We start from the raw sequence: 25,264 nt of genomic DNA on the forward strand, positions 1-25,264 counted from the left end.
TACTTGCTAAAAATGGCTAAAGGTTTGAAAGAACACTTGAAAGAACTAGAAAGTTTTTGCCATAAAGTGAGAATGCAAGTGAACACTAGCAAAACCAAAGTTATGATTTTCTTGTTGAAGAATAATAGGAGTATACAGGACGAGTTTTTGTTTGAGGGTAACCCTCTTGAGATTGTGGAGGAGTACAAATACATGGGCATACATTTTCATAACAAACTCAATTGGGATACATGTAGATCAAAAAAGATCCAAGGGGGTTGGAAGGCGTTATATTCTTTACAAAATAGGTGCAGGAACACAAAATTATGGGATTGGATGACTATGAAAACTCTTTTTGGTTTGCTGGTCACTCTGGTTATTCTATACGGACGTGAAGTGTGGGGTGGTAGTATGTCCAAACAGAAATGGTGACAGATATAAAGAATTCAAAAACACTCCATCACATGCAATCTTAAAGTCAAGACCATGGTGTTGTATGACATCTTATTGGCAAAGTTGGGTTCCTTTCCGTTAGAAGCCGTCGCATTGGTCCGGATGCTAAGCTATTTAAAGAAAGCCCAAGGTCTAGAAACACATCGTTGGCCCAAGTTAGTTATAGAGAAAAAACTTGTCAGGCGGAAAAGCACATGGATGAAGCAAAATGACAAATGGATGCGAAAATGGAATATCAACATCCATACTTGCCTGGATAACATTAAATAAATAAAAAAGTTTGTCATGGAAAAATTTCGCAATATTTTATGGACAAGACACATAGGGCAGAATTTTTTTTATTACATTAAAGAAGTTAACCCCACTTTTAGTCATGATGAAAATGCCTATATAAGAGCACCTATTAATTGGAAAGCAAAAATGCTGATGACACAACTCATAACTAGTTCACACTGGCTACGATGTGAAATTGGTAGATGGCAAGTTTCAAAGGAAGAGTGGGCAGACAAAACATGTTTATTCTGTAATATGGGAGTAGTAGAGATAGAGCAACACTTCGTCAAGGATTGCCTGACATACAGTGACATCAAATCCGGTTATAAAGAGATATTACAGAACAAGGACTTCAACTATTTATTCGAGGAAGATCAAGTGAAGAGAACAACGACTTTGATTATCAAACTTCAGAGGAGAGACACATTAACCAAAACTTTGCACCTAAATTAGTTCCGCTCCTGCCTGGGGAGGTGATCGTGAAAGTCCCATAGACTACTTTAGCCTCATGGATGTCACTAAAATCTATCATATCATATCAGTAACTAAATATATGGCCTAGCACTTACTTATTTTTAGGTCCACGTGGCACGTGGACCCGAGAAGATAGGGTGCGCACGTAGTGGGCGTTCCCCACTAATCAAAATGCCAGAGCCAACAGTTCATTTTCAAATTGTATTGAAGCATTCTGTAATTGGAACGAAGCATCTGGAGCAGCAAACTGTTTCATAATAGCAAGCTACACACTGCTCTGGCATTCTCTAACAACAAAGTGAGGGTAGAACTTTAAGTTGATGGTAGAGATTTGAGTTCGAGCATGCACGAGGTTTTAAAATTGTTATTATCCGCTAAAGTGTGTTTGCACCATGCCCATCGATATTTCTTTGGCAGGCAGGTGCTCTAAAATGAGTATCCATCACTCCATTCCCCACTTTCTCAAATTCTCATTTTGTAATATCAGCAGAAAATTTAGTACTGGTTTAACAGTAATATACCCAATTCAGGAACACACGTCTCTTGGGTTTTGTCATAAGCACAATGCTGTATTAACGAGAATTTTGGCTTCTAAAAATCCCGCAAAACCTAGGAGGAGACTTAAAACCCAGTCTGATAAGAACTGGCTTAAAGCCAAGCAATCTGTAAAGCAAGCTGCTGAACCTTCAATTATATCTGAGCAGTTCAGTTCTGAAGAAGATGTAGAGTTAGGAGAGAGGGAGGCTATTGGTGTGGCTGTATCTGCTCAGGCTAATTTTATAAGAGTCATTGTGAAAAAAGCGGGAGGGGTTGGAGATTTTGGTGAAGAGATAAAACCTTCATTAAAAGAAAATGGCAACCCAGGCGATTCTGTTGACTCAGATAAAAATATTCAAGCGACCAGAGAAATCAATGAGAAAACTGTAAATGGTGTCCTGAAAATTTGTGGTGAAGTAAGCGATGTAGATGAAAATAGTCATGGTAGAAGTCGAGAGCTAGTTTCTGCTGTTAATGCGGATGAAGCAAGTAGAACTTTAGAGGACAGGGGTAGAAATTCAGACTCACATGGCAGAGTAGAAGACAGTGCTGCCATGGATATTAGGTCAGTGAGTCATGAAACCGAGAGTGCAGACGCTGATGATGTTCATAAAGGAGCTGAGGATTTAGGTAAAAATTATAAGGGGTGTTTGGATAAGAGAGTAGGAATAGAGCTCCTATGCGTGGTGAGGGCGTTGCTTAAGAAAATTAAGAGGCGAGTTCTGGTCGGTGACAAGGTCTTGGTGGGGAGTATTGACTGGATAGATAAGAGAGGCATGATAGAGGATGTATTTGAGAGGAAATCTGAGATATCGGATCCTCCGGTTGCAAATGTTGATCATATGCTTCTACTTTTCTCCATGGAACAACCCAAGTTGGAGCCCTTTATTATGACTAGATTCTTGGTGGAGGCAGAGTCTTTGGAAATTCCTTTTACATTGGTTATGAACAAAACAGATCTCGTAGAGGAAGAGGTGCGTCCACTGTTTTTACTGCTAATGTGCTCAATATTGTAACGTGCATGCACTTGAATTTTTAATGATCTGTACATCATAGTCACCAGAAATCTCAGGTTCAGGGATAGGGACCTCATTTGCAGATCCATATCTCCATCTCCTGGTTACTATACTTTAATGTAATATAGGTATACCTTTATTTAAATGCTCCCCTGCCCTATTTATAAATTATATTACTTTTCCTGTAACCATACTCTGTCTACTAATGATTATGTTGTAAATCCTTTGCATGCCTGGAAAATCTTTATTTATAATTTTCGTTAATGTGTTAGCAGTGGTAGTGCATACTCATTGAACAATTGAATGCATGTAAAATGCTGCATTTTTGTGGGGGATGAGTTTGTACTCTATAGTTATCATTCATTGTCTCTGCTTCTAATTTGTAGGATACTATAGAATTTCAGCGTGCAGACTATACTTTAAATTCATTTGTTGAGATAAATGCATATTTATTATTATCACATCAAAAGCATCAGTATTAATTCATTTGAAGACCAGGTGTGCACTACAGAATTTGAGCGTGCAGGCTATACTTTAAATTTGTTTGTTGAAATAAATGCATTTTATAGACATCAAAAGCAATAGTATTAAATCATTTGATGTGAAGTCCCTAAATTTTTAATGTAATAACTTGATTATATTAATTAATTAATTGGTCCCAAAATATAAATAAAATAATAAAAGGACCTTTAAGTAATAAATATGGAGGGGATTAAGAAAATAAAAATATTTATATTTGGGGTATTGATTGATTTATATATATCTTGGGTCCATCTTTTATTTGGTCGTAGGTGTTCAGTGCAGTGTTGGCACTTGTTGTGCAACTCTAGAGTTTTCCTCCTATAGGGTATTTATGACCGGCGTGTAGGATGTTTTTGGTATGCGACTTGAGTTATCTTATTGAATGTGAAGGATCTTCCCTATTTGGCTTTTGGCGGTGGGTTTTTGTCCCACCCTATTTTGCTTGTTGGTATACTTTGCTTTGGATTTGGTACAATTGGAGCACCATCTTTAATCTGCACTATGGGAAATACATTCAATAATTGTCTTTGGCATTCATTCATATCATTCCTAACATCACTAATATTTGGTATTCGCATAATTGACTATGCATATGAACTTCTTCAATTTAGTATTGGCGAACACCTTGGAACATTACTGTCATTCATACAACCTATGCAAAATCTCTCACTGTTGGCACTCACCAACAATCCCAACTGCCTTCATCCATCCATACTGTATGCCCAAACTCTTCCAGACAATCATACATCTCACACAAACACAATCTAGTTTATGACAAACTGTTATGCCATACAGCTAAACACTATATGCCCTCCCTCAGTCTCTATGCATCATAGTCCCTCCACCTTACACTGCACACTAGCAACAGTAACCCAACATATGGTTTGCATCTCATTGTACATACATAAGGTACTATATGACCATGCCTTTCCACCCCCTGTCGTACATCCATTCTATTGAACAGTTTTGACGGACCCATACAAACTTGGGCGGAAGGCTATTGAAGTGCATTCTCTTCAAGTATGCTTTCAGGAACATCATGGTCTCTTCCTCAAACATCAACTCCATATGCCGAATGCTGTTATTTTCATAGTGTATGGACAATTTTCTATACCACTTTGTATAGTCTACCATAAGGGAACTTCTAAGCAAGTATTGCAAGCACAATTGCAACAGGGATATTATAGTGGTATTAGAGCTAGTGATCTTGCCAGCCTGTTGGGATGATGGAGAGATTTTGGGATTTGGATCACACTATTATGCCCAATAGTGACAAACAATTATGCACAACAATGACAGAAATTGGTGGTTGAAGGCACTACAAAAGATTGGCAAAGAGCTGAGTGAGGGTGTTGATCCTTCATTAGATATATATGGCTAAATACCGTACAACCTCCCTCATAGTCTCTATGCATCATAGTCCCTCCATTGTATACTGTCCACCATATAGTACATAATAAAGTAATATTGTATTGAGCACTTGTTAAGCTTGAGCGGATTGGGTAGTTGGAAGTGAGGGAATGCGTCAGTTGGTTTTCCCAACCAACCGACCCTTTTATAAGGACTTTGGAATATTGATGATGTACTCATAATTTTGGTAATCAATAAAAGAAATAACATTTCCTTGCTATTTGGTACTCTGGTATGAGTAATGAATTTTCCATTGGTAATATTGAATCAATACTATATTTCTTTGTGTAACTTGTGTTAAATACCATTCTACATTTTGGCGCCGTTGCCTAAGTCTGAACCTGGAGGTCATTGGCCAGGCAGGATGGATTAATGGGAAGACCCTTCCTACCACGTATACAAGTAACGAGTAGTGACGGTGAAGAGGAGGAAATAACTAGAGAAGATCAGTTGACACACGATCTGGTGATGGCTTGGGAAGTTTCTGTTGACCAGTACGTACAAAGGGAAGCCCGTGGGAGAGCGGTTCTCGAGAGCACGATACGGGGTGAACTTTTGGTATCACTAACTGTGTGCGATCTACTTGGACAAATTCCTCGACTGTTGGCAAGAAACTTGGTATGTGTGGAGGAAGAAAGAGTGGAAATAGAAGGAGAATGAAGAAGGCAACAAGTGCTCCAGTAGTTCGCCGAAAGGACACGAGAACGAGAATTGGAGAAGCGTGATAATTCACGGACGATAAATAGGCACTAAACCAATTTATGCCCCTGATTCCAAACAAATATCCGAGGTGGGTGCTAGAGGAAGAAACTGAGAAGGAAGTTTCCTTGAGGACGTTATGCCTCCAACAATAGGAGGAAAGACGTTACCTAAGGGGACCACTTCTGAATCCAATAAGGGTTGATTGTTCGAACATACAATAGAAGGAATGACCAATTTGGCTATCTCTGAGATACTAGGAAGGAAGGCAGGGTGCACAAATCTTGAAACCCTAGTGCATAGAGAGCATCGACGGGAACAAAACTCCAACCTAGGAGAAGAAGATATTGTTGGGACAAGCACCTAGGAATCTAGCCCGAGTGGAGGGAGCACCCAGTCAGGAGGGGGCTTCTCGTCAGGAGGGAGCTTCCCGTCAGAAGGGAGTGTCCCATCAAGAGAGAGCTTCTCGGCAGGAGGGAGTGTCTTGTTAGGAGAGAGCTTCCCATGAGGAGGGAGCATCCCAACAGGAGGGAGCTTCTCGGCAGGAGGGAATGTCCTGAGAGGAGGGAAAAATAGTAGAAGAATGGCAATGGACAAACAAAAACTCCCTAGATTCATGGGGGATGGCTCAGATGACCTCGCACGTCATTGTAAAACATGCATGACCATATGGCAAGCAAACAAAGAGAATGATGCAAATGAATGGCTAAAAACATTTCTAGCCACACTAAGAGGTATAGCCATTGACTGGTATACAAATTTGGAGGTAGGTAAGAAGAACACATGGAATTTTCTTCATACAACCTTTGTAGAAGAATTTAGACTCCTTCGGGACGATGATGAAATAGTGATAGAGATTTATAATACAAGGCAAGGGAAGAATGAATGATAGAAAGGGACATGCCTGCGCAAAGAACTTTGGAATATTGATGATATACTTGTGTTTTTGGTAACCAATATAAGAAATAACATTTCCCCACTATTTGGTATTCTGGTATGAGTAATGAATTTTCTATGGGTAATATTGAATCTATGCTATATTTCTCTGTATAACTTGTGTTAAATACCATTCTACACACTAACAACAGTAACCCAATGTATGGTTTGCATCTCATCATATCGACAAAAGTTACCATATGACCACACCTTTCCACCCCCCGTCGTCCATCCGTTCAATTGAATAGTGAGTCCTTGTAAAATTTCATTGATGAGCCCATACAAACTTGGATGAAGGGTTGTAGAAGTGCATTCTTGTGAAGTACACGTTTAGGAATATCACAGTCTCTTCTTCAAACATCAACTCCATACGCACTATACTGTGTTCATAATACTAAGTTTTTGGATTAGATTGTGTAAAGATTTTTTCATCAATGTTTCGAATCACACTACTTGATCCATCATCAGGATGAGAGAACAAGAGGTGTAAAACAATGTAAGTAGCAGATTTTACATTGTTTTACACCTCTTGCTCTCTCATCCTGATGATGGATCATGTAGTGTGATTCGAAACGTTGATGAAAAAATCTTTACACAATCTAATCCAGAAACTTAGTATTATGACTATCATGGATTGTGGAAATTTGATCACATTAACTATACTATGTTGTTATTTTTACAAAGTGTGTAGACACAATTTGCTCTACCACTCCGTACAGTCTACCATAGGGGAACTTCTGAGCAAGTTTTACAAGTGTAATTGTAACAGGGATATCACAATGGTATCAGAGTTGGTGATCTTGCCAGCCTATTGGGAAGATTGAGAGATTTTGGGATTTCGATCACACTATGTTGCCCGACAGTGATGGACATTGGTGGTTGAAGGCACTACAAAAGATTGGCAAAGAGCTTAGGGCCTGTTTGGATCATGGATTTGAGTGGGAATTAGGATTTGGAATTCTAAAAAAATTCCAATCCACTGTTTGGGTGTGCAAAACGTGAATTAGAATTTGGTAAAAATGGGATTCAGTATCCTCATTTATGCTCCATTTCAAGGATTTCGTCTTCCATCCAAATACTTGGAATTGGTGATATACCCATTTTAATTCCAATTTGGAAGAAAATGAGCATTCAAAATTTATTGAAACCAATAGTTTTTGGTATCTGCCACAACCCTATTTGGTTTCACGCTCGAAAATATATCGCCATTGCTGCCATTACTGTTCATCTCTTTTGCATTCTCGGTCTCTTTCTCTTTGTTGTCATTGCGGTTGCAAATCAGAGATTATGCATGCCATAGAGGAAGATGACTTACCGTTGGTATTATTGGTGGAGGAGGGTAGAGAAGAAGTAGACCACCTGTTACTGATCTTACCGTTGGTAATATTGGTTGCCTAGGCTCCTTTGATCTACCTGAATTTCGAACCCTTGACCTAATCGTGTGCTCCAAAGGCATTGCAGAGGTGGTATGTTTATAAGCAGAGGGATTATTATTCCTCATGTCTAGTCCCCTGCCACTGCGACCCTCGATTAGAACATTCCTTGCCGTGTGAAGGGGAGGAGGATTCTCTTTCACTTTCTGTCTGTCTCTACATCTGCCTTGCTTGGCCTTCTCTTCTCCTTCTTCCCAATGATAGTAGACATTTTTAACAAGAAGCTGCAGATGGAGATGGAGATCGTGATAGGGGAAGGTTTTCAGTAGTGTTATTGTAGGCCAATACCCCCAAATTCAAATTTTAAATTGATTTACACTTGCGCTAGATCAATTTTTGATCACCCTACAATGATGCATTCCATTCATCTTTAAATTTAAAAAAAAAAACCTTACTCATGTCAGTATTCCAATTTTAGAAATTTGCAACCAAATGGAGGAAATGAGTATTGTCATAATGAATTCTTGGTGAACTAAACGGTCCCTACTAAAATTCCCAAAATAGTAATCTGGATTTCAAGTTCCATAATCCCAAATCAAGGCTTTCGAATGCCAATTCTGAAATCATATTCCAGCAACCAAACGGACCCTTAGTGATGGTGTTGATCTTCCATTAAATATACTAGAAGTATGTTTGTGTAAGGTTGACCAATCACCCTTAAGATTTATGTAGAGGATCCTTTCTTCGATTAAGGATGCCTTAAGTTAACCAAAGTTATTTAGACATAATGACAAGGAAATCAAGTTGGGAGTTGCAGCATGTCTAAGTAAGATTTTGAGAATCTTAGCTCCTAGAGCACCGTATGATGATGACACCCTGATAGAAGTATTGACCTTGTTTATTGATAGTTTTCAGAGTCTTGATGACATTAATGGTGATCCATTTAGCAAGAGATTTACAATATTGGAGAACTATGCAAATGTCAAAATAATTAACCTCCTCTTAGATCTTAAGTTGCAAGATTTGATCCATGATATGTTTCATCACTTCTTGGTCACAATCAAAGAATTTCATGATACTAATGTTTTGGTTGCTATGGAGAGCCTTATGATTTTGTGCATTAAAGAGATGGATGATATATCCCAACCTATCATATCTACGCTATGGACTCTTAGCAATCTAGAATGTGTGTTTACCGTACAGGTAAAGTAAATGAACGCACACAGAAAGTAACAGCAGAACAGTAGCATAATATTCGCAATAGTAAGTGAATGATGATTTACAATGATCCCGGACGGGATATAAATACTACTGCCGAACCTTCCCGAAGGAGTTCGTCGGCCACAATTATTTTATCCGTTACAAACTATTTACCGCCGGACCGTCGGCTACAGAAACACCGCCGGACCGTCAGCTACAGAAACACCGCCGGACCGTCGGCTACAGAACATCGCTGGACCGTCGGCTACAGAAATACCGCCGGACCGTCGGCTACAGAATACATCGCCGGACCGTCGGCTACAAAATACAAGATACCGCCGGAACCATCCAGTCAGCTAACACCATCCCCCCCAAAAAGAAAAGTCGTCTCCTGACGACTGACAAAATATCTGAGACAAATTAACAACAAAATACATTAATAGAGTGACTACAACAAGAGAAATCTGCTTCTGTCATATCACTTCCACATTCATCCCGTTACATCTGTAGCCTCTACTAACACAATACTGTCTCCTCAAGCTGACCTTGATAGCCACCTGTGCTGCTTTCTCTGTTTTCAATTCCTCGGTACCCTAAGCCAAGTGTCGCTGCACTGCCTCCAACCGGATGATCAGCTCCTCCTGAGCTCTCTACGCATCCACCTAGACAGCCTCCCAGCCAACACCTGCTCCCACTGCCTCTGGTACACCGAAAGTCCATGCCTGCAGCAACTTCAACTCTTCTCAACTGGTCAGACTCCCACGGCTGATATCCGCCACGACTGGGGGTCCAGGGGGCAACGCCCCCGGCAGGGTTGAGGGGCAGTGCCCCCGCGGGGTCCTGGGGCAGCGCTCCCTGTCGCAGTACAGGGCGGGGTCGAGGGGCAGCGCCCCTCGCCGCCAAGACCAAATTAACACTTCGCAACCCACACAGGAATGCACGGATCACACCATTTCTGTCATTATCTGCCGATTCTGCACTCTTTCTGGCAACCACGAATGCGTCCCCTTCCCTTTGGCATCATCTGTCACTCATTCTGAACAACTTGATTCTGTCGACGTTTTTTTTTTTTTTTTAAAGTACTGAACCTCTGACTCTGCATCACCCGCGGCCTTCCTGTTCTCCCTGCGGCCTTTCTGTTCTCTCCGCGGCCTTTCTTTTCTCCCCGCGGCCTTTCTTTTTCTTCCTGCGACCCATTCTTCTCCTACCCGCGGCCTTCCTGTCGTCGCCCGCAGTCTTTTCTGTTACCGTCGGAGGCTGCTAAAAATTCTGGCGGAAATGATTGTAAGCCCGCGGCTATCATTGGGGGAGGATGCGAAAAAATTTTGTGCCCGCGGACCATTCTTCCACCGATGGCTTTCTGGCGAGGATTTTCTAAAATGTTATGCCCGCAGCTTCACACTCCGCGGGGGTCTCTTGCCCGTGGACCCGCGGAACTTTCAACTTCACTGGCCGTGGACAGCTGTTGCCCGCGGGGCCTCCAACTTCGACGCCCGCGGGGTCCTCCAACCACTGTTGCCCACGGGTAGACTTGCCCGTAGGACCTCTGGCAGGTGTTGCCCGCGGGGTCTAACTTGCCCGCGGGGCCTCCGGCAGGTGTTGCCCGTGGGGCCTCCGGCGGATGTTGCCCGCGGGGCCTTTCCACGGCTCTTTTTTTTTTCCAATTTTTTTTTTTTTTTTTTTTTTTTCAACTCTTTTTTTTTTTTACAAAATTTTATTTTATTTTATTTTACACATCAAATGACAAAGGTACCTCCATTTTGCCTCCAGGCGTCATCATTCTGCAACGACAACGGAGTCAGCTGGCCATCTTGTGACAGCGATGGAGTCTTTCTAGCACCATATATTTTGAATTTGGATCTGTTGACTGTCAGAGGTACCTTCTGCCTATCCAGGGTTGATAATCTGATCACTCCATTGTCGCCGACCTTCCGAATCTGATATGGTCCAACCCAACTGCCCTTAAACTTTTCCACTTTGATTTCATTTTGACTGTCGTACGCCTTACATTTGTTCTGTGCCACCTCTGTCGCCCACTGTGCCTGCGGTCGTGCCTGCGGTCGTCGCACAATTGGATTATTTCCTTGCTGTCGGTGCCCTTCCACTAATTTTATGCTGCAGTGTGACCTTTTCTTTCCGCGCGGTCTATTCACCATGTACCGGACAGTGGAATCTTTCGTTTTTTTGTGTTCAAACTGTGTGTTCTTCCCCTCAGCTTCAGCCATAGCAGCTTTTCCTTCTTCCGCTTCCTTGCATTCCTGCGGACATTCATTTTCCTCCTTTTTCTCATCTTCGTCAACCCTTAGCATATTGCAACTCGGAAAGAGTTCGTAGTCTTCTATCTGCCAGTGGTAAAGGCCATTCACTGAGTCCAGGTCATCGTCATTCGATCCTCCGTCAAGTCTCAATACTCCTCCTTCATCCGGTTCCATTCTCCTCTTTCCTTCATCATCACTCTCGCCTTCACTGTCAGAATCTGACAATGCTGCCTCCTCGCCAACCATTTGCGTGTGCAGGTCAATTATGAATCTTTTGCCTCCGCGCTCCATTGATAGGGTATTGCGTTTCCAATCATGTTTTACTTTTGCTTGCACCAACCAATCCCGTCCCAGAATAGCATCATAGCCTTTTTTTTTTAATGGAATGACTACAAAATCCAATAAAAATGGTTGCGTACCAATTGTTACCGGTTGCGCTTTCAGAATTCCCAACGGTTTGATTCCATGTTGGTCTGCCGTGAGCAACTGAAATGCAGGTGGCCACAACGTCGGTTTTCCCAACTTCTTCCAAGTATCCTCCGGTAAGACATTCAGGCCGGACCCTCCGTCAACAATTGTCTTTGTCAAAACATTTCCCAAAATCCCCATCTCAACGACCGCTGGATGCCGTCCGGAGGTGAGTGCCAACAGCATTGGGTCTGTTGCCGTCGCTTCCCTACTGTCCCTTCCTATGTCCTCTGTTGCGTTCGGAAACGATGTATGATTCAGAATGGCCGTCCGTATCTGGGGCATTGTGAGAAGGAGGTCACTTATCTTGACCGGTATCTCCGTTTGTAAGATCTGTCGTACAATGTTTTGTTCTGCAAAGTTCTTTGCCAAGGTGCCGGTGATATCCTTCAACTGAGATGTCCCCGCCGACAATGCCTTTGCAATGTCCGCCTGTGCTTCCCCCACTTTTCTCTTTTCCTCTGCTTGCCTCCGTGTAATTGCCAGAATCTCCTCTACATCCGTGCCGACAGTGATCAAATTTACTCCAGCCTTTGGACACTTGGAATCTTCGTGATCCCCGGGTCTGCACCATCTGCATAATAATTTCGATGTGTTTGCTACTGTACAATCTCGCGCAAAATGACCCCACAAATTACACACTTGACATTGAACGATCGGCCGTCCATTTGCATCATATTGGGTTCGACTTCGGCCTCCATTATTATTGTTATTATTTGCATTGTTGTTATTTTGTCCTCTGCTATTATTCCTATACCCTCCGGATGTGGCACCATCAATGTTTGCATTTCCGTTATTGCCTGACGGGGAAGCCTGCTGCGTAAGAAGCACCTGCGGAGATCCTCTTGTCTTCATGTTAAAAGGACAGTCCTTTGTCGAATGGCCCATGATCTGACAGATGTCACAGAATTGGTTCTTCGGGCATGATCCCTTAGTATGACCGTCGGTCTTACATTCCGTGCACCACAGTTCACTACCTTTTGGCTCCTTCTGCATGTTTTTAAACTCCTTCATCATTCGAACCATATCCTTCTGTAAGGCACGAACCTTTTTGCTACTACTTTCGTCATCGCTGCTATCATCTCCGACAGGCTCGTCGTCATCAGAATCAGAGGAGCTAGTTTTCTTCTTCTTTGTCTTCTGCGCACTTTCAAGGTCCCGTGCTCTGTTATAAGCATCGGCATATGATGACGGTGGCACAATTTTCATTTTCCTCCGCAGTTTTGAGCGTAGGCCGTCCACAAACCACCTTTTCTGCAATCCGTCCGCTGGCTTGCTTTCCATTTTGTTTATTAAGTCTTTCAATCTTCTGGCGTATACACGAACAGTTTCGTGCTTCCCCTGCTTGGTATTGAAAATTTCTGCTACAATTTCATTATCATCCCGCAAAAGTTTAAATTCTGCCAAAAACTCCTTTTTAATGTTATCCCATGTATCCAGCTTCTGCGGATCCATATCCGAAAACCAATCAATCGCGACACCCCGTAGGGTTGCCGGAAATTGCCTGGCCCATTCATCGGCATCTGTGATTCCATTTGCCCGCCAGATCGTCTTACATGTCTTACAATGTCGGAGGGGGTCGGCTGTACCATCGCCTTCAAATTTCGGTAATTTTTCTTTGGGTCCCGCCATAACTCTAGAGGTCTGCACTCCTACAGTGGTCGGCACTCCCACACCGGCAATCTGTACTCCCACACCGGCAGTCTGCACTCCCACACCGGAGGTGTCGACAGCTGCAACCCTTGGTGAAGACGGAGGATCCTCCGAAATTGTTTCCCGCGGAAGTCTATCCTGGACGAAGAGGTCACTCCACGCTCGTGCTCCGTTGGCACCGCGAGCCGTGCGAGTTGATGCTCTCCCGTCTGAATTTTCTTCCCTCGGCGAACACAAATTCAAGAACTCCTCCCGTGCTTCTTCCACCAATTCCACCCGCTGCCGAGTCTCCTCCAACAATTCCTCCGCACTTCGGTTTCCGTCGGCAATCTTTTGGAATCTCCGTTGGCGTTCGGCTTGCTGTGCCAAAATTAAATTCTCTTGCGCAATACGGATTCCATCTTTTCCCTTCACCTTATTCCGATCCTTGTTAAGCTGATTTGGCATTAATCTTCATTCCTCCCACCTTCCAGATTCATAAGGCAACGGCGCCAAATGTTTACCGTACAGGTAAAGTAAATGAACGCACACAGAAAGTAACAGCAGAATAGTAGCATAATATTCGCAATAGTAAGTGAATGATGATTTACAATGATCCCGGACGGGATATAAATACTACTGCCGAACCTTCCCGAAGGAGTCCGTCGGCCACAATTATTTTATCCGTTACAAACTATTTACCGCCGGACCGTCGGCTACAGAAACACCGCCGGACCGTCGGCTACAGAACATCGCTGGACCGTCGGCTACAGAAACACCGTCAGACCGTCGGCTACAGAATACATCGCCGGACCGTCGGCTACAAAATACAAGATACCGCCGGAACCATCCAATCGGCTAACAATGTGTTCCTTCTATTGCAACATGTAAACTGGTCAATGGCATATTCAAACATTGTGAAGAGAAATTAAAGTCTCATTTGCACAAGTGTGAGGAAATTGGTGACGACAACAAGAGTGATGCACTAATGGAGGAAGATGACGAGCCTCACAAGGATATGCAAGAATTTACTACTACCCCTACAAGTGGAGAAAACCTAAGCCTACATGACGAAAGCAGGGTTGAAGAAAATACTTGCATGGAGCTTGTTTTGATCAATCAGTTGCATGGAGAAATGGACATTAACAATGATCCTCTTTATGAGCATGACCATTTGAAGATTTTGGATTAGAGCTTTGAGGTGTTGTATGATGGGACATTGACAACTCTTAACATGACAAAGTTTATATTAGAGCAAAGCAAGAAAAGTTTGATCAAGGGCTTCTTTTCACTAGCATGGGTACTATGACAGTGTCGATTGGCATGGTGGCAGTGATGACTGGCACAGGTATGTTGGCAGTGTCACTTGATATTGTGGTAGTGCCAACTAGTGTGGTGGAAGTGCTGATTGACATAATGGCAGCACTAACTGGTAAAGTGGAAATGTCATTTGGCATAGTGGCAGTATCAACTGGTACGAGTATGATAGCAATGTCAACTAGTATTATCATGGCAATGACTGTTACAATGGCAATACTAATTGACACAACAGTTATTGGGGGAGTATTGATTGGTATAGTGACAGTGTGCGATGCTTTCATTGAAGGCATTGGATCTGAGCTGATACAAGACCATCCTCATGGAAGCAATGAGATTTATTTGAGTTATATAATTTGAAAAGAGAATTGTTTGCATAAGAAGGTTTTTGATTAGGGCATCGATGCATTTTATGATTGGCTCCCATTAGATCCTGGTGCTCTTAGAGGTAGCAATATTTATATTAGAGTGGCGTAAGAGAGGCTTGTTGGCAGTCTACTCATCTTGAATAAATCCAATTATGAACATGTGATCCTAAAGCAACATGGAGCTTTCAACAAATGTAGCTATGAACATCGTGTCATGGTTTGGGATCTTGGAGTTTGCAAATTGCTTGAGGACAACCAATCCTTGAGTGGCGAGTATTTATGATGTCCCCAAATTTGTAATCTAATAACTTGATTAAATTAATTAATTAATTGGTCCCAAAATATAAATAATATAATAAACCGACCTTTATTTAATAAATTAATTAATAAATATGGGGGGGGGCAATCAATAAAATAAAAATATTTGTATTTGGCGTTCTGATTAGTTTATGTATATCTTGGGCCCATCTTATATTTTGGTTGTAGGTGTTCGTTGCCTTATTGACACTTGTTGTGCACCTTCGGAGTTTCCTCTGATGGGGTATTTATAGCCGACTTGTAGGATGTTTTTGGTATGCGACTTGAGTTATTTTATTGTATTGCAAATTACAATTGGAGTTTTGCTCTCTTCACGATTTTGGAAGTGAAAGATCTTCCCTATTTGGCCTTTGGTAGTTTTGGTGTGTTTTAGTCCTACCCTATTTTGCTTGTTAGTATACTTTGCTTTGGATCTAGCACATTTGGAGCGCCATCTTTAATCTGCACTATGGCAAATACATTCAATAATTGTCTCTGGCATTCATTCATATCATTCTTGTCATCATTGGTATTTGGTATTCATTTGTTGGTATTCACATAATTGATTGTGCATACAAACTTCTTCATTTTGGTATTAGCGAACACCTTGGAACAATATTCCCATTTGTACAACCTATGCAAATTCTCATATCGTTGGTACACACTACTAATCCTAGTTGCACCCCATCATCCATCCATACTGTACACCCAAACTTTGCAAAACGGCCATACATCTCGCACAACCACCATCTACCATATAGTGGACTGTTATGCCGTACTGCTAAACACTGCATGCCCTCCCTCACAGTCTCTATGCATACATACCCTCCACTGTACACCGTATGCCAAAATTAGTAACCCAACATACGGTCTGCATTTCACCGTACGGACAAAAGATACAAGACGTCCATGCTTTTCTTCCTCCTATCGTACATCCATTCTATTGAACAATGAGTGACCCATACAAACTTGGACAAAAGGTTATTGAATTGCATTCTTGTTAAGTATGCCTTTAGGAACATCACAATCTCTTCCCCAAACATCAACTCCATATGCCCAACATTGTTATTTTCATAGTGCATCGGGACAATTTGCTCTACCACTCCATACAGTCTACCACAGGGGAACTTTTGAGCAAGTATGCAAGCGCAATTGTAAAATGGATATTACATTTGAATACCAGGTGTGCGTGGGAAATAATGTCCCATGAAATTTAGAATCGTGAGCATTTGTGTCCGTGTCCCAAGCAGCAAAGGATTGACACGCTTCTGAAAACCATTAATTTTGTCTTTAACGTGCATGGCAAGATTCATTATAAAATATTAAATTCCCCAAAGTATAGTGTGATAAAAAAAGTGGCTGCTTGGTAAGCACGAATTCACCTCTAGGAAAAGTGGCTTGCACTTGGTTACATGCTTATACTGCTCTGGAGGGGTAAGACTTTGGAGTCGTGCATCCAGAATCAGTTGCCACTTTGGTTAAATGATCTAAAAACATTGAATATATCCAGTGTTTTTTTGTAGACTTGGTTTATTGGTTTTGAGTTCTAGTACATATTAAAATAAAGATTACTTTTAGTGTTATAGTAGTAGAATTACAGTTTTAAATATAGCAAGATGCCAAAAATAGGTGAAAGGGTTTATCCAACAGACTAGTCTCTAAAATGTTTGTTAGTATGAACTTAAAGAAATTCAATATGCTCAAGTAGCTATATCTACCTGACTGGTCTATTCTTTGAGCACTTTTTTCATAATAGTCATAAAACACAGTTTTGAATATAGCAAGATGCTAAGAATAGGTGAATGAGTTTATCCAACAGAATAGTTTTAAAAATGTTCGCTAGTACGAACTTGAAGATACTCAATGCTCATGTAGCTCTATCTAGTCAACAGAACTATGATTTAAATAAAACAAGCATAAAACAAGATGCCAATAATAGGTGAAAGTTTATCCAACATAATAGTTTTGAAAATGTTTGTTTGTATGAACTTAAAGGAACTCAATGCTCAAGTAGCTATCTACTGCTAAATATAACCTAACCGGTCAATTCTTGTAGCCCTTTTTTCTCGCTCTTTTAAATTTTCTAGAATTGCACGAGTTGCAAAACAAGACAAAGGAAATAAACGATCAGAATTATAGAAGACATACCAGTAGTCTCATGTATAGGAGCTATAGGTCATACCGTATATCTAATTGTTTGTTAGTCCAATCCCAGCCTAAATATTATAGGCTAAAATATCTTTTTCTGGAAGATATATCTATTATCTGGGATTCTAGGATGCTGTTTCACAGTTGTCCATTCATCAAATTTCAAGCTGAAGACCACATAAATAATTCAAGTACTTGATTGGTTCCAAAGTTGCGGAGTAAGGTGAAATTAAATAAGTGGCATCAATTTTTACAACTTTGCCCTTGCACCAACATTTGCATTACTCTGGTAGTATTGAATCCTTTGTTGAAATTTGAGATGAGACATCAAATCTTGCACCAATGTGAAAGACATTCCTAAACTTTGGAGTTATGATATTTCTACAGGGCACCATTGGTACCGTGAATTTTTCTGTAGGATTTTTGAAATTCCCTTTTCTGCATCGCCCAGGTATGTGTCAAATTATTAGCATTGTAGATGTTTTATGAGTAATCAAACGTAGATGGGTAAATAATATGTTCCTTGAATTTTTGGCTGAAAATCATGCAAATTCTGATTCAGCTCCAGCAATCAAAACAATATTGGTAGAAGAGTTAATCATTTAGGTTCTGTGGAGTTTCAGACTAGTTTCTATCAAGCTTCAAATTGACTTGTACAATATTAATGAGAATTCAAGTTGATTTTGGAGGCACACCATTTTCTTTGAGAAACTCCAAGATGGGCTTATGCCAAGATATCAAAATATATGCTATACTTGGGAGTCGGTACCAAAGAGAACTAGAAATGTCTACAATTTGATTTACCTAAATAGGAAATAATCTCTGTACCCTTGAGGATATGTGCACTTAGTTAATTGCCATTATGATTCTTAATGTTTTAATTTACACTTTTAATTTACACCTTTTAGTGTGATGTAAAACAGAACCTATATGCAGTATAACCACTCTTCAAGTTAGACATGGAGGTTCATTGGAAAACAGATGCCAACTTACTCTACACAATTTTGCAATTTGCAATTTTTGCAATGTATTTTGGTGTGATCTAAAGAAGTTCGGCTGTATTGCTCAACTGATAAAACATTGGCCTATTATAAAATCAGAGAATTCGTTGATTTCCTATGCTGCAAGTATACACCATGGCCCTAGATAGCTGTCACTTCTTGTACCCATTTGAAATTTGATGTTGATACCTTTTTCAAAACTGCAGGAATTTAACTTGCAGTGTTATGGACAAATTTGTAATGTGACTGGTGACAGTGGCATGACATGCTATCTGATATCATATGGATGGGGGAAATTGATCTCATGACCACTTGCATGCAACAGGATGCTTTCAGCCAATTGAGCTAGTGTCCCTGCCCTATGTTGATGCTACTTGATGCTCGTGTTTGTTGTTGATTTATTGGTCATTTGAGTGTTGAGACTAGGTTTGTAATAGTCAATTCCAGTCAAGTAGCATGTTTATTGTCTCAAAGTCCTGTATTTTACTAATGAAGAGTTGAAAATTGATTGTGGTTGCAATAAATTGAGTTAAAGATGAAGTTCCTAATAAAAGGTAGCCAAGGCTTGGATTGGAGACAGACTGACTGGCAAATAAATATAAGAACATCTTTAGATGCAGTTTTAACTTGACAATGATGGGGAAAAGTTCTAAACCAGGATAGAAGTTTCAAGAACGATGAAACCAGCAAGTTGATTTGATAAGTATTTTGGCATAGGGAGAGGTTCTATGCTTCACTAGCATATTACGTGGCGATCAACACAAAGAAATTATGTTCATAAAACACACTTATATAAGGATTTTTTCTTTCTATTTTTTGTTGTCAAAGACAAAAGGAGTGGTATCTGTTACTGCAACATTCACCCTGTTTTTTGTTTTAGTATTGATTGTTTATACAAATAGATGGCAGATGCAAGCAGTGTTTTGTTTGCATGTTCACACTTGCAGCAGTAGGGATAAAGACCACTTATAAACAATATTTAGGAAAACCCATAACTGTGTATTTTTTAGATTTGTTTATTCAATTGGATTTGCAATATCTCATGAAATTAAGAGTAGCTCAATTCATAAATATTCATACAATGCCATCACCAACATACCCAAAATGTCTGATTAACTTCGAAAACCAACTGTACTTGCAACCAGCACCAACAAGCTCACAAAAATGGACACAACAGCCACAAATGGTCTTCTTTGGCCACAAAACTAGTATGCAATGCTGATGAAGCCCTAGGCACCTTTCCCAGGCCACACAATCAATGGCAAAACCCTCTACTGGAAATCATAAACCATCATGTCCCCCAAGATTGGTACAACTGGTATGGCCAGCAAATGAAAGGAGTAAACAGCAATTGAAATTTCCCAATCTGCCTCTGATCAACCCTTCTCAAGTCTGCTATGAGGAATGCATCCACCATGATGCTTATTGGTGATTTCCATATGAAACCACCTTGAAATTCTTCCAGATTGGCTCTTTCACCAATGTAGAAGATGTTTCTTGCAAGGGTTTTTCATCCTCATAAAGCCCCATGATGAACAAGCTCAACCAGCCGAAGAAAATACCGAAATATCGATTCCAAGCATGTCAAATGAACTCCCAAAACCTGATTTTATAGCTTTGCCAAAAGCTTTGCCACAATTATTTAATTAAAATTTAAATCCCTTATGTTTCCAAAGTGGTGCCAATTCGCATAAGACCCTTTTTAATAATTTTGCACTTTTACTTTATTACCTTTTTAATTTAACTGTGTAACTTATTTAATTTGTGAGCATGGACTATAATAAATTTAAAGATATCATCTTTAGCTGCATCCATTGACCAATCTAAAATTACTATTACTGACAACTGGCTCAGTCATTGCCCAGAATTGGCAAAATAGTAAATATGAGAAAACCATGCAAATCCACTCCACAAATAGTATTACACACCTCAACCTCTTGAGCTCAAAGAACTGCTTCTCTCACCTCCTGAGCTCAAAGAAATGCCTATCACCGCCAAAGTACTAGATCAAACTGTCATCAAGAGTTCCTTAATATTACCTCATTAGCCTATGAGAATCCACTAAATAGACTAATGGTCCACCTTTGTAATGTCCCCTCGCGGGATATCTTAATGCTTGACCTAATTTCTTAAATATGCAAGATATGGTAATCATTAGTCCTGCTCAACTTCTGTTTGTGCATGCCATGGTCACATTTATGATTCAAATGGTGGCGTTTATAAAATGGCCAATCTGAGAGTTGTCTGATCTCTATCTCTGGTGTTATGCTTATTGCTTATGCCACTATTCCCGATTGGAATCTCTATGTTCATGCAATCTGGTTTACCCCTATTAATAGTGAACTACTTCCACGTACATCCATAAGTTAAATAGAAGTATCTGACTGAGTAAATCCTGATATCAATTCCATTTGTTATTCTCATTCTGAAGTCTTGTTCCCTGATTTGGTGGTATGAAATCTTCATACAATAATCTCTGATCCCTTTTAATCGGTGCTCTTTATATTAACCGTTAGGATTAATGCTCAACATTATGTATTGCTGGGACTCAGCAGCAGTTGATACATTGATGCAATTCAAATTGTGGAAAGGTATACCTCACTATATCATCGTCTTCACAAACAAAATCTAGATATCTATCATGAACAAAGCATCAGGATTCTGATTATGTCCAAAGAGCTGGCTACAATTTTGAGTACCTTTGTGAATAGAGTGACTTCCTTTATTGTGCCATATTGAAGGAGCCACATCTACATCTATCGGGTTCAAAGGCAATACAATGAGCATTGACTTATGAATGCTCAGGAGATATCAATGATGTAGGATTACCATGCCATAAGACCACAGTTGCAAAGAGCTTTATGAGCTCTTAAAATTTGATTTAATATTTAATATATAAATCGTCTACATTATGTAAACACCTCTGCATTCTATTCATTTCCTCGATAATTCTATTGTTTACTTGTCTTTAGTAGGGTGCATTCATAATAATCATTGAATGGGAGTCATGATACATGTGTTTTATTTGCCACTCAGCCAATATTGTTTGGTGTTGAATAAGGAAATGCACCCATTTGCCTCAATGCACAGGTACATGAAGGGAAACAATGATTTTTATTTCCTCTAAAGATCAAATATAGTTGCTGACTTTGTCTCATAACTCTCGATGCCAATGCTAGTTTCCAATGTCTGCAATAATCATTAAAATTGAAGCCATGCTAATAGCCCTGTTCACATGAATATTCCTATAAAGACTCCTGAACTATATATCATCAATAGGTAGCTCGTGCACTCTTTTTCCTAGAGGGAGAATTGGCTTACATTGAAAGTAAAATTCTTCTTTTTCATGGATATCACTTTTCCGTCCATACTTTTCTTCTAATGCCCTTGAAAGTTATGTTGATCCACATTTAATACCCATTGAAGATTAAAAATCTTGAAACTAAATCGTGCCTCTTCCTACGCTAATCAATATTGTGATTTTAGTTTACTAATTGTTGTATTATTAATCATTGCCTACATATGAAATCACTTTGGGATATATTAGATTATAGTGCTTGTTTTGGGTGAGACATGTCTATCAATAATATTATTGAATTTGGTCAAAGAGCTATACTCGGTTCATTATATTGCTTCTATTTTATCACATTTGGAGATATAGACTCCTTTAATTTATTATATTATGTTATATTTTATTTCTATTTACTTATTTTTATGTTTAAATTTATTATTATTGATCTATATATTATTATTTGTTTTTACTTTTTTAAAATATTTTAATATTCTTATTTATTTACTAAATTCCCTTTTAGACATGATACATCACAACCTTGCTCAATTGCTTAGGAAAAGGGCATTATAGTCAGTCCTTCCCAAGATAGCTTTTCCCTAAGTGATTCCTGTTAATGTTTTTATAGCTTCAGTCAGCTTAAACACAAAATGTAAACATAAAAGGTCATCTCCTTGATTAAATATCTTAGAAATATTCAAATTTATATATAATTGTGTATATATATATATTCTCATAATGATTTATTGTTAATCATATAAATTATAATTCAAAGCATTTGAGTATTCACCTTCGAATATATTGTCATGTCCTTCCATGGTCTATCGGTGATCGTGCATGATTCTCATGTCAAAGGTGATGTGCACATCACGAGGGTATGTCAGGATTTGTCAAACCTCTTCCTACCCGCGTATGATTCCATGTATGTCAATTGAGCCACATTGTCAGGTAATATTAAAAGACATCTTGGTTTCCTTGTTTTCCTTCGTTGACTAGGCGTTGTTTTATCTACCAGTCATTGTCTTTTAGTATGTGTCAGTTCATTGAAGGGATGTTCGTAGGGATCACGTCCCCTAGAACTTGCCCCCCCCCCCTTTTCCTTCTATAAATAAGTATTCCTACCAGTTACTTTAATATCAAACAGAACAAAAATATATAGTCTTCTATATTAAGGTGCCGACAGAATTAATCATTATTAGTTATTTCAAAAATTCTTTGTATAGTATAATATATATTGCAAGGATATTTACATAAGGATTTAAATGTAAATCTAATTGTGAAAACTCAACATGGTATCAAAGTAGGTCAAAGAGACGATTCCGATTAGATTTATTTTTTTCAGTGCACTAAAATATTCTCAGTTTTCTTATCTATCAAAATGGTGAGTAGTATAAAGGTAGAGGATAGACTTGACGGTGACTCAAATTATACAGGGTGGAAAGTACGAATGAAGGTAACTTTAAAAGAGAATGACCTAAAACAATTCTTTGAAAAATCTGACCAACCACCAAAGGGGAGTGAAGAATTGAACAAATGGGAAAAAGATAACACTAGAGCCATGTAATTAATTGCGGATGTTGTTAAGGATCATCTACTTCTCATATCTCAGAATTAGATACAATGCATGAAATGCTCGAAGCACTCGAAGAAATGTTTTAGATAAACAATACCACAAGAATTCTAACTCTGAAAGACAATCTCTCCAACATTGAAATGAACAAAGGAGAATCCATATCACATAACTAAGGAACCAACTCTCTAAGATTGGTCACATCTATGATGAGAAAGAATTAGCAATAATAGCTCTAAAGGGACTGCCACCATTATGGAAAACATTTAGACAAGGGTTATGTACTCAATCCAGGCTTCCTAAACTTGCTCGACTAAAGGATGACTACATACAAGAGGAGTGCATGTTAATATCTCAAGGAAATACTTCTGTCGAGGTGATATTCAGGCTCTGACAACCCAAGTTGATAAAAAGAAGAAATCTAAATTCAGATGGAAAAGAAGACATGTAGATTATTGTAAAATGCAATGTTTTAGATGTGACAACTATGATCACTCAACATTGGTCAGTTAATCAAAAACTATGGTCACTCAACATTCTAATGCCTTGATAGACTGAAACATCAAGCAGCCTTTGCCAAAGTCAGTAATTCTGATATAGATCTAGAGAAATGTCCATTCTAAAAGAACTTCAAAAATCCATAATATGTGTGATATAGTGGATTAAGAGGGAGTTCTCTATTATATTCATTAAAGTGTAAAATAAATATGAAACGCTTCCAAAAGTAAACTTAGCTGGTTAGAATATCAAATTACTATACTAACTTTATTATCTGTGTTTATTTTTTTTCATAAGAGTTAATTGCCTTGACCTTTCTGTTTTGAGAATATTATTATAGGAAGAGGGAGTTAAATGAGGAGCTCTGATGATTTCAGATTAATATTTAGAGGGAGTTGAAAAAGTCCTTGTGTGTGACTGTAATGGGCCTACCCACTGTGTATATCATAAGGAAGTGACAACTACCAAATGATGTCACTTGTATTTGTAGAAGTTACTGTAAGGTGACGATCTTACAATAACTTGTGTTACGAGATCAAACAAATTGAGTATATGGTGAATGTCTTGCATCTCAACATTTTGGGAGGCCTTTACTCAAAGAGTACTTGGTGAATATCAAATATCAATATTTTGGGAGACTAATACTCTCAATATCAAATGTGATATCAAACCTTTTGAGTATCCGGTGAATATCAAATATCGATATTTTGGGAGACCAATACTCTTGATATCACATGTGATATCAAACCTTTTGAGTACTTGGGGAATATCGAATGTTGATATTCTAGGAGACCAATACCCATGATATCAAATTTAATATCAAACCTTTCGAGTACTTGGTGAGTATCGAATGTCAATGTTCTAGGAGACTAGTACTCATGAGATCGAATGCGATATCAACTGATGGGAATTTTTAATGATGTCAAATGAGATATCCTTAAAATTGTTATTTGTAATATTACATTGAAGTAACATTTATTTTTGTGTTTATCCTCCCTAGCTAAGAGGGAGTGTTAATGTTTTTATAGCTTCAGTCGGCTTAAACACAAAGTGTAAACATAAAAGGACATCTGCTTGATTAAATATCTTAGAAATATTTAAATATATATTTAATTGTATATATATATATATATATATATTCTCATTATGATTTATTGTTATTTGTTAATCATATAAATTATAATTCAAAGCATTTGAATATTCACCTTTGAATATATTGTCATGTCCTTCGATGGTCTCTTGGTGACCATGCATGATTCTCATGTCAGAGGTAGTGTGTATATCACGAGGGTATGTCGAGCTTTGTCAAACCTCCTACCTGTGTATGATCCCATGTACGTCAATCTTGCAACATCGTCAGGTAATGTTAAAAGACATCTTGGTTTCCTTGTTTTCCTTTTTTGATAAGGGATTGTTTTATCTGCCAATCATTGTCTTCAACTATGTGTTTGTTGATTGAAGGGTTGTTTGTAGGGGTCATGTCCCCTAGAACTTGCCTCTCTACCACACACACCCCCCGCCCCCCCCCCCCCCAACCCCCTTTTCC

General features: G+C 39.3%; 1 protein-coding gene across 1 annotated transcript in view; it reads left to right on the plus strand.

Moving 5' to 3' along the window:
• The first annotated feature begins 1,272 nt into the window (after positions 1-1,272).
• LOC149532700 (small ribosomal subunit biogenesis GTPase RsgA 1, mitochondrial-like) overlaps positions 1,273-25,264 on the plus strand; it is a 103,374-nt gene continuing 79,382 nt past the window's right edge. The window contains exon 1 of the mRNA XM_089804104.1: positions 1,273-2,690. Within this exon, the coding sequence (XP_089660230.1) occupies positions 1,572-2,690 (1,119 nt within the window). The 5' untranslated portion in view covers positions 1,273-1,571. The remainder of the gene's footprint in view (positions 2,691-25,264) is intronic.

This window comes from Cupressus sempervirens, chromosome 10 (genome assembly GCF_028749045.1).
Source record: "Cupressus sempervirens isolate cs-2001-9-10 chromosome 10, ASM2874904v1, whole genome shotgun sequence".
Classification (NCBI taxonomy): Eukaryota; Viridiplantae; Streptophyta; class Pinopsida; order Cupressales; family Cupressaceae; genus Cupressus; species Cupressus sempervirens.